The 10,836-nt window shown below is 43.3% G+C and overlaps 2 protein-coding genes across 2 annotated transcripts; one reads left to right on the top strand and one right to left on the bottom strand.

The window, feature by feature from the left end:
* Positions 1-11: 11 nt before the first annotated feature.
* On the top strand, positions 12-7,424 carry LOC131891543 (ras guanine nucleotide exchange factor P-like). The gene is made up of 6 exons (XM_059241151.1): positions 12-218; positions 3,420-3,901; positions 4,447-6,278; positions 6,408-6,568; positions 6,638-6,917; positions 7,292-7,424. Exons 1-3 carry the CDS (start codon positions 137-139, stop codon positions 5,677-5,679), a joined length of 1,797 nt encoding a protein of 598 aa, XP_059097134.1. The 5' UTR covers positions 12-136; the 3' UTR covers positions 5,680-6,278; positions 6,408-6,568; positions 6,638-6,917; positions 7,292-7,424.
* A 92-nt stretch (positions 7,425-7,516) lies between these two features.
* On the bottom strand, positions 7,517-10,526 carry LOC131891545 (uncharacterized). Its single transcript, XM_059241153.1, has 4 exons — positions 10,093-10,526; positions 8,459-8,931; positions 8,157-8,379; positions 7,517-7,826 (listed from the first exon to the last, which is right to left on the bottom strand). Exons 1-4 carry the CDS (start codon positions 10,394-10,396, stop codon positions 7,600-7,602), a joined length of 1,227 nt encoding a protein of 408 aa, XP_059097136.1. The 5' UTR covers positions 10,397-10,526; the 3' UTR covers positions 7,517-7,599.
* Positions 10,527-10,836: the final 310 nt, after the last annotated feature.

Below are 10,836 nucleotides of genomic sequence, written 5' to 3'. Positions count from 1 at the left end.
AAAAAGCCAAAAACCACGTAACGGTGCCTGGTTTTCTTGACAGAGAAGAAACTGGGAGATTTGACCAGAACAAATAAGCCTTCGTTTGGTCGGCACACAGAGGCCAAAAAAGCATATATATATTTTATCCCTCACCATGGCCGCATTCCTGAAGCTCTCCATTGCGGTTTTTGCCCTCTTGGCAGTGCATCTCACCCTGGCCGATCATTCTTATCCAGGTAAGGGCAATACGTCTCATTACCAAAAGAACCCCTTTTGACATGGACTTGTACCCAGGGATTGGCACACATTCGTGGAGAGAAATCGAAAGTGACTCAATTAGTGATTGGTTTTGAGATTTCCCGGAAATACGTGTGTGAGAAAGGAAAAGAGATGAGAGTAAAAGTTCTCTCTCTTTTTTGCCCAGATCTAGCACGCAGACAAATGAAAAGGAAACAATTTTAGCGGTTGAACTATGTGACATATCCCACACACATACACACTGAGTTAGTTAGCAGTCCAAGAGAGCCAGCCAGACACAGGAAGACCCAGCACATTCCCCACTTCTAACCATGTCAGGGTGTAGGTAAAGAAAGTTTTCTGCCAACCAACCGTGTTGTTTTGTTTTCGTTTTTCTTCGTTCTCACAGAGAGCTTGTCACTCTAAATACGATATGCATGTGGATCCTCCTGGACTAAGATTGGCACATACCTAGCTTAATTATGCATGTGGTGATGATGATGATGATGATGATAAGATGTTCCCCCTCCTTTAGAAAATGATTTGGTAATCCTGACAGATGTATGTCCTCAGCGTCAAAATGCTCCTCCGATCAACACCATGCTGAGAAACAATTACTTGTTTTCCAACTTACCACAGACACCTTGTAGCAAGATCAATTTTCGACACGGGTACAAAATGTGTTTTCAAAACATCTCACAAGCAAAAATGAGCCAGTTTCATTCCAGTCTCTCCACTCACAAGCTGCACGCAACCATTGTGAGGGCACTGCCCAAGGTCCCAATATTGAACCTGCTTAGTAAAACTAGGTTAACTCCGTCCATGGCAATGGGGACAAACTGCTGAACCTTGGAGGTCTCAGATTCACGATTGAGAGTCGAATCCAGCCTCAGGTTCAGGCACACAAATCATAAAAAAGTGGGCAATAAAGTCTGCATTATAAATATTGTTACTTTGGAACGTCGTTATCTCTCAAAGAGTACAGGTTATTTCCAAGAAGGGTAGCATGACTAATCAAGACGTGAAGGTGAAATATGCTTATGAGGCTTTCACAGAGTCCATTGTTTAGATAGGCGTGGAAATTGCTGCCACGCATATTCTTTAACACTCCACACCCGAAAGTGCAAGAGATAGAATTGAAATGAAGATCTTAGCCGGGTGATCAAACGTAGACCGTGTGTTCATTTGTGACAAGTGAGCCAAAATGACGCAAGAAGAAATTGGAGCCATTAAAGCAATCATTAGACTTTGAAAGCTGGCTCATTGAACATCAGACATGCACTGACCACTCATTGTCATCCCTCAAAAATGCCCATTTACGACCAATCTTCAGTTAGTGCATCATTTGGTAGAAATATAATGCCTTTTTGTATTACAAGTCTATTCATGGTTTTATCAGCCAAAACACACTCTATAGGGTAAGGATTGATTATATAATGTCATACAAATCATGGTAAACTTTGATTTCGTGTCGTTTTACAGTATCTCGCAATTTTCCTTTTTTTTGTTGCAGTAAAATTGTTTGTAGATTTACAGGTTTACATCATTGCGTTTGTTACCTACTACGCTGGCTATTCAATTGCCAATGCTAAATAGTGTTTTTTGGCGAGTGTTGGTTCCCACAAAGAAATTTCAATAACAATCATTTGATCCCCCAAAGTGATTTTTGTTTCTGAGGGAAAAACAGCCATTGTAATCGAATACGTGACTTGGGTCAACTTTCCACTTTAACACACTTTCCGGATAGGTTTGGAGGAAACCACAACTCTCGTTGAAACTTGCCAAAGGGTAGATTAGTCATTCAATTACCGATTTCTGATTGGTATGGCATGAAATCATGCATTCGACATTCCATCTCCGTCGTTTTGAATGTATTTTTAGAGTGATTCACCAAAAGTATATGCCGCGAAATTACCACTATTTCTTGTCACGTTGAAATGTAACCTTTTTGGGAGGGTGACCTCGTGTTTAATTATGAACAAGAATGATTTTCAACAAGTTAAGCAAGGAGAACTACGTACGTAATTAGATCCAATTATATTACCAATCAAACCTGGACAGACACTAGACTAGGTTTGCCAATGATCACAGCGATGTTTGGAGTCGAATTCTCAACTTTCCGCCATTCAAAGCCATGGGAAACTAAAACCAAAAGGCAGAGAAAGGATAAGCTGTGCAAGGAAATCGAGTGGTTTTCCTCCGGTAGCGGGAAGATTCCTTATTAGCCATACTTGCCACACTTGAACGGGCACAATCTTGCACCTTCCGGGCCATTAGCTTCCATTTCTTGTCGATTTCGATGAGCTATTGCATACTTTATATATGTAGACCATGTGCGTTTAAAGCACATATTGAGAGAGGCACGTCAATGGTATGCAAATTTGCAAGCCGGCGGCTCGTTTTCACAACTCGTGGCCACAGTTTTTTTCTTCCTTGAAACCAATTTCCGTCCAAGCCTTGAGCCACGATTATGAGCCAATTTTCGGTGGACTGTTTGGAAGTTCAATAGTACAAGTCTGACAAGTGTAAGTTAGTTCAGTGCTGAGAATATAACGAATGTTCAGGGGTAGGCGAGAGTGCTGCTGCCACACGAGCGAGTTTCACTTTTCTTTCTCTTGGACGACAGACATGCCGAAGAGGCCAATTGTCAGATTAAGAGATTAGACCACTACCTATGTGCATACTTACGTACTTACCAACTTACTTAAATACTTGGAGGGATGTCCTGCTTGCTAATGGCTTGCCATCTGGATGGCAAGACAAAACAAGGATGGGGACATTAGGAAATTAGAATCCACTGTGAAAGTTGGATGATGGCACGGACCGCGTATCGGATCCGTCGCCATCTGTTCCAACAATCCCCAAGCTTATCTGCGTAAATGATCTGTCTTCGCCTTTGAAAGAATCACATATTTCCGAGACACATTCATCCCAGTAACCGGATAGACCGTTCTTCTCACGCTGGAATTTAAGCGTGGCCGGACTTTATTCCGGGGAACAAAGGAGCCATTGTTAAACGATGACCAGGGTAAACAATGGTGCTGAGGAAAGGTGGAGGGAGACGAGGATCCCTCAGGGGAGGTTGGCTCAAAGTTGGGGAGAAAGTTTCCTCCCCTGGACTGTAATTAAGTTTGGGCCGCTTTGATTCATTGATTGACATGCTCTGTTCGTTCCTCAATGCAATATGATTCTCATTCCAGATGTTGGTAAATCGCCCATATCGACAGATGCCGCCGAGTCCCGTTCAGACGTTGAGATCCCCGAGGAGCTGAGTCATCTGAAACCGGGCGAATCACTCTACTTCTACTATGAGCCCATTCAGAACCAAAAACATCAGGCTCATCCGTCCCATTATGGTCACCAACGTCGCCGTCAAGAGGGCCCCCCTCAACAACAGCAACAACGTCATCCTCAACAACAACAACAGCAGCAACTGCAACCACGGCAGCCACAGCAGCAGCAACCACAACAACATCAGCAACTGCAACCACGGCAGCAGCAACAACAACAACAACAACAGCAGCAACAGCCACAACAGTTTCAACGCAATCCATATAATCCCTACCAGCAACGTGTGGGTAGGCCTTTGGGATTAGTTGATCGCATCCGGAATATGTTCTCGTTCAATCCCTTTTGGCGGAATCAGATCTCTCGTCAATTGGAAGTCGTCGCTGCCAGCCCAGTAAGTATGACTGCTGGTCTGCCAATAATGTCATCTTGTCTGCGGAGGCCACTTTTAGGAAAACTTAATCAGCAACGGTCTTTAATTTGATTCCCTGTCCCAATCCACATGAAATGATCAGATGTCTTTTAGACCAAGGGCCCATATTGACGTCGTCGTCAGAATGGGGCAAGAAGGCACTTTGGTTTGCCATCTGTACCCTCTCAAGAGCTCATAAGTTTGACAATCAAAACAGATGTTGGGCCACAGTGCCACAGTGCTTTTTTCTAGCACAATGGACAGAGTATTGAGAGTGATTTAAAAATCATTTTTTTACAACAACCACAATAATCAAATGGTCATGTATAGTACCTCCTGATCTTTCGTACAATTGTTCGAAGAGGCGTCAAAAATCACGAGCCAGTTTCTCGTCTAGAGGAAAGAAGGTAATCCAAACAAAACCAGACCACCCTGCTTTCCCTTTCGTTTGAAGGGCACGCAAAGAACAGAAGGCCCTGATTACATTGTACCGTATGTTCAGCAATTCACACATCCCTTCTTTGCAGCTCATTGCCGGTGCTGTGGTGGCTGGAATTACGGCTCTGGCAGGAGGACTGGTCTACACGCAAGGCATTTTGTCCGAACCCGCACCCGTAGTGACACCAGCCCCACCAATTAGCAACTTCCGTCCGGCGGTCACCACCCGCGTTGTGAACCGCATTGTGAGTGCCATCGAAAACCAAGCCTCCATCGAACTTGCCCCCGATCGATACAGTGCTCGACCTTTGGCCAATGATGAAATCACCACCACTACCCCTTTACCCTCCATTACTGAGAATGGGTCTGAAGTTGACGCATCTGAAGTTGACGCATCTGAAGTTGACGCATCTGAAGTTGACGCATCTGAAGTTGACGCATCTGAAGTTGACGCATCTGAAGCTCAAGAGGATATCCGATCCTCATCTACAGACGATAGTACCGTAACTCCCTCTGGAGAAGACACCACAATTGATGAAACAACCATGGCTGCCCAATCTACAACCGATCTTGTGGACGCTATTCTAGGCGTTGCCCAAGGAAGCGAAGATAATGAAGTCGGCAACAATCTTCTAGGGGCTGTAAATACCCCAAGTCTGGATTCAGAGTCCGACAATGTCGTCCGCCTGGGCAATGGGGATTCTCAAAGCCAAGTTCAGGACGAAGGCTCCGACGATTCGACTGAGTCCATGATGGAGACGACCACTGGTATGCCGGATACCACCACCAAGATTCTCAAACTGACCATGCAAAAGGCCTCATCGCTTTACCCCGATATGATTTTACTACCCTTGACCCAAGGGGACTCCAACGATCCCACCGGCACTACCACCATGATTTCAGACACAAACGTCCAGGACGACGCCAACGAGAGAGTAGGCCCACCCACCACCACAACTCCCCGTTCGATAGAAGACTCCGAAAACGATATCACCACAATCAAGGCCCCGGAGCGAGTCAAGTTTGGCAGTTCCGACCAAGTGATTGACTACATCAAGCAACTGACCAACAACATCATTGACGAGGACCCCTCTAAGCCCAATGACAACGGTGAGGAGCGCTCACAACCCGATCTACTCCCATCGGCCAACACTTCCGACAGCAATCCAGAGGAAGGTGATGTGGTCACGGAAGCCCTGGGAGCTTCCAATATCTTTGACAGGATCTCCCTGAACGCAGAGGCCAAGGAAGAGGCTGAGGAGGCTGATTCCAATCCTACCACAATCACAAATCCCCAAGGCAAGGATGAAGACACGAGTTAGTTTCCTCTGGTTGGATTCAACCAAATACCAAAACTTTTTTTCTTTCTCTAAACTCTGTTATCTTGCTAAATCTCAATAGGCTCTAAACACACAACAAAACCACAGGGGTGACAAACACACAGAATCTAGTTTACAAAGAAACCTTAAAGGTGACCTACACTATTATTGTTACAATCATCCCCAAAAAACCTACCAATAAAGCGTGAAAAAAGGCAAGAACCCTGGTTTGAAACACTTTAACAACTAACCAGTCCGCACACTACTTACTACACGAGCTTTGCACACAAGACACATACTATTATGCATGATTGTAACAATACTAACCTCGAACCCTAGAATGGCTATTTACTTTCAATACTAACTTGTTCATAACTATGTCGTGCTTGTCTATTATTTTGTACACTGTTTTATGCACATAGTTCCACAATACTCGTCTTGGACTGAATGGACCGACTGCTCTGCCCTCTGCACCAATGACTTCTCAGACACCCCTCCCACCCAAAAACGATCCCGGACATGCTTGAACAACTGCCAAGAGAACCAGTTCATAGCCGAGTTCGAATCTCAATCTTGTAATCTACGTACGAATTGCGACTCTTGTAAGTCTTGAACTAGTTGAACGGGAGGTTGCTCCAGAAGCGATCACAAATTTCCGTAACTCCCGACGAATTACCCTACAACTTTCACGGTAATTTCCCTCCTAAAGCAATCTTTAAAAATTGTCCTAGTGCTGACCTCGCCGGATTTGGAGGCTCCCCTGATCAATCGCATGACTGACGCTTTGGACGGTGAAGGCAGGCCATACTCGCCCAAAATCATTTTTGGTCCTGAGTACGACGGCATAGAATTTCTCAACGGACTTAGCTCGACCTTTGCTCCGGCTATTTCAGTGAGGATACCTACCGACAGTATATATCGATTCGCAAGAAGAGGCCTCAGTAATCTTGCTTAATTTTAGTACCCTTTGAGGACAGATCTAAGTCTACCGTCCGACCTAACCTTAATGGCTTGGCTATATTTGAATGAAACCCAAGTCAGAGAGGAGTCCAAGTCTTTGCCCCTGATCTCTTTGGCTCCCAAGGGGTCAATGAAAAAAGGTTTGAGCCTCGTGCTCCTGGGTCCAAATAGGAATTTGGCGCTACAATTGGACAACCAAGAGACCCAATTCTTTGACTCAAAGCAAAGTGTCTCCAACAACCAATGGACTCAGGTGGGAGTCACTCACAGTGCCAACACGGGTAAGTTCTGAGTCTGAGGACAGTCATGTGTTATTAAATTGATTATTGATTTTTGAGCAAAACATGATAATGAAAAGAAACTTGTACATTACTGGGTGGTCCGGTCAATTCCTTGAAAAAAAATGTCATTGATTCAATTGTTACCGCGCAATGTTAAAATTGAAATCTCGCAACTTCTTAACATTCTGCAATTTTGTTTTCTCGGAAAAAACTGCTTCCAACTAGAATTGGAAAGGACCTTCAAATTTAAGGATTTGTTCCGCCAAACTTCAAACAGTTGGGCTATTCATGCGTGTTCACTTGTCTCCATGGTCATCACCTCAAAAAGTCACTCAAAACGGGTCCTTGATTTTTTGCATTATCTTTTCTTTCAGGGATAGTGCAATTTTATTTAGACGGCCAAAGAGTGGGTCTCCCAATCTCAACCTCAATCGAAGGAGTCCAGTTCAAAATGAGCAAGCTCATGCTCAAACCCGAATCCCAGCTTAATTTGGCCATGGTCAATTTTTACCAAGAGGTCCTTCCTTCAGAACTCATCCACACTCTCTTCCACAAGATGAAACTCCAAGAAAGGTCCAAACTCTTTCTCACTGAGACAGTATAATTCATATGGGCTTTTATTACTCTGATATTAATGATAGAAAATAAACACAAACACTTATTAACGCCCATTCTTCCATCTTTAGAATCCGTAACGCAGAGGACCTCGAAATTGCTCCTGGATATCGGGGAAATAGTCGGTAATGTTTTGACAAAATGAGGCATGACTTTCCAATTCTGTATATGTTTTTGGACAATAGGTAGCCATGAGTTTGGGCAAGTGACGGTATTGCATTAAAGCACACGGATTGTCGAAGAACATATTCTTCACTGACGACAAATGGAGAGCGAACAAATTTGGAAACATGGCTGAAATCATTTGATAACTTGATCCTGAATTCATATGATGTGACATTTTTGGGCAATCCAGCCCTTTCTTTGGCATATTCTCATCTTCTAATTGACCATGACTTCAAAAAATATTGTATTTCTGTCAAATATGTCAAATACGTATCTAGCCTCAAGGAATGGCAAAACAATGCAAAACAAAAGGCTCACCCTCAAAAGGCTGACCTTCTTGAAAAATGTTGAAGCTTTTTTAGCGCTGAAAATTACGTTACGGTACATGATGTGAAGTACTTGATCAATGATTTAGAATCCCATATTTTATGCTCTTCAATCAATTCCACTCTCGCTTACCGAGATTACTCTTGTTCCACAATTCGTATTGGATGGGCTTGTACAGAAAATGTAATACGCCCGGATCGTTCCGTGAATGGATAGTTAGGTTCCAAGATTCAGGACATTGGTAAGTATTAGCTGGATCCTCGTCTTTAAGCAACGAGTGGCAATGTATCTTGGCCAATTTGGTGACCAATGGGCCGTCGAAGAAGATCAGTACCTGCTTCCTTAGCTTTTTTAACTATGCGCCGTTACCGAGATGAGAATGAGGTGTGTTAATTTTTAGTTGGAACACACTTGTTGGTCCTACAGGTCCTCACCTGACCTTGAAAGATAATGTCCAAGAAAGCATGACGTCTCTGGAAGATCATGAAGCAATTGGTCAACAATGAGTTCACATTGGTCTGAAGGAGATTGCGGAACATGGTTGGGATTGGTCGCACGGAAATCGAATCAATGTCAAAATAGGTCCCGCCCACTTCGTTCAAGAGGAGGATGCGACTCAAGTCACTCCATGTTTGCATTGGTTTCAAGGATAATTCGAGCACGGAAAATAGTTCGAAACCCAAGCGTTTCAGTAGCAGCGAAGTGAAGTTGAATTTCCTCACCTCCAAATTGGTCAACCCCACTTCGTTCAAGAGGAGGATGCGACTCAAGTCACTCCACGTTTGCATTGGTTTCAAGGATAATTCGAGCACGGAAAATAATTCGAGACCCAAGCGTTTCAGTAGCAGCGAAGTGAAGTTGAATTTCCTCACCTCCAAATTGGTCAACCCCGTGAGAAATTTGGGCTCTATGAATGTCCAAGCAAAACACTTGGTTTGTTTTATGGGTTCAAATATGCCACAAGCAATAACCAAGTTTTTGCTTTAATTGGAAACCAGGTTAGAATTATTTTCTAAACACTCATGTTTCGTTTCTTTGCTATGTTGTTTTTTGAAATTAACAATTGGAAATGAAAGTTCACATCATCACAGTGTACCGCGTGACTCAAAAATATTGGTCCATTTTTTTCAAAATCGACTTTCGGTATCATGCAGCCTTGGGACATTGTGTTCCACATATCAATAGAAAGCTATGACTTTCGACTCTAAAATTAAACCGATTTTTTGTGACTGTGACCTCTACTTTGCTTTCCAGACCAAAGACTGATGACATGGCGGGGCGAGGAGGTCGAGCATGCTCATTTTCAGTGCCAACCTCTAAATGGTGTTCAAACACACCCAAATTCTGGATAGGATCTCAATGGGACCAAACCAAGTGGTTGACCTGGACATTGAGAACCTTTCACCTGGGCCACAACTGTGGTTAAGCGACGGATTTCTTTAAATCCTAAGTGGTTCCTCCAATAGATTGCCGAATTTACCACATCAATCCGGACCAGGGTTGTCCCTTATCATATAGAATTGGGGGTGGAAAGAGCCCCTAGAAGTGGACAGTACCCCTATTAAACGACCAAGAAAAAGGAAACCCCTTTATCCGTTCACAAACAGTACTTTCACGGCGCTCCGGCTTACCCATCAGCCATAATTTGTCTGCGCCAAGAGTGTAAAAGAGATGGTCCTCACTTTGCAACAAGCCTGGAAGACCCTGGATCTGGCCTTCATGTGAAACATCTGACGGAAGCTTTGACCACGCCTAGAGCGCTATGTTGTAGCCAAAGGGGCTCATGATGAAAAATAGGCTTTTTTTCGAGTAAGCGAAAGGAGCAAATATGAATTCTAAAATCAACTGTGAAGCACAAAAGTTATATCAAGTATAAGATAAAAAAATCTTATTGGACGAATCTTTTTGGGACACTCGGTATACGTGACTAATTAGCCAAAATGGTAGTTTTTTGACGTCCATCATTGTTTTACTTGCTTGACACGAACTCAATGACGTCTTCGTGCACTGTTACAAAAAACAATAGCACTAGAATGGTAACTTACCACAAAGTATTTGGTGAACTTACTTGAAAAAGAATGAGGGTTTTCACTATCCACCAGCATAAATATGGTTCGATCCGAGTTCTCTCTGGCCGTGCTTTCCACGGAACACGAGGTAAACAGGTCCAAGGACCTCTTAGTCCGGCTCAACTCCAGGAAAAAAACGCCTTGGTTCCATGGGAGGTCCTCTATCTCCAGCTTTGGGCAACCCAATTTGTGTACCGGCAAGGTCAGCTGGCCCATTCGCCAGTATATGAGGAGAATTGTCAAGACAGTTAAGGTCATGAAAATACGAATCATATTCAATAACGCAGTGACTAGACTGAGCATTGAGTTGGAACACTTGATCAGGTTAGGACAAGTGCTATAGAGAAGGAATGCTCTTTGACATATTTTGGCAGCTTTTAAAGGATAGTGATTTTTTATTTTGCCTCGGTTTGCATTAGTTTAAGAGATGCTGGGACCAGAAAATGACATTGTTTGAAGAAGGGGGGAAAAATTGTTTGTGTCCATTGAATTTGACTGCGGTTTCATCATGCTTTACTGTAGAAAGAAGCCATCTCAGATTTAAAGGAGATAGAGAAATATCTACCCTTTGAAAGTATGTTTAACGATCCGTGACTTGTCAAACAAAGCTCTTATCAATTGCAAATTTTCCGATGAGATAAGCAAACTAACCTAAGCAAACTAACCTAAGCAAACTAACCTTTAACACCGGATTAAGGAGGGTATCCATTTAACCTATTTTGAAATGTTAATTTACGATGTTT

The sequence above is a fragment of the Tigriopus californicus genome, chromosome 12 (assembly GCF_007210705.1).
Source record: "Tigriopus californicus strain San Diego chromosome 12, Tcal_SD_v2.1, whole genome shotgun sequence".
Classification (NCBI taxonomy): domain Eukaryota; kingdom Metazoa; phylum Arthropoda; class Copepoda; order Harpacticoida; family Harpacticidae; genus Tigriopus; species Tigriopus californicus.
This window is presented reverse-complemented; position numbering and strand designations above follow the sequence as displayed.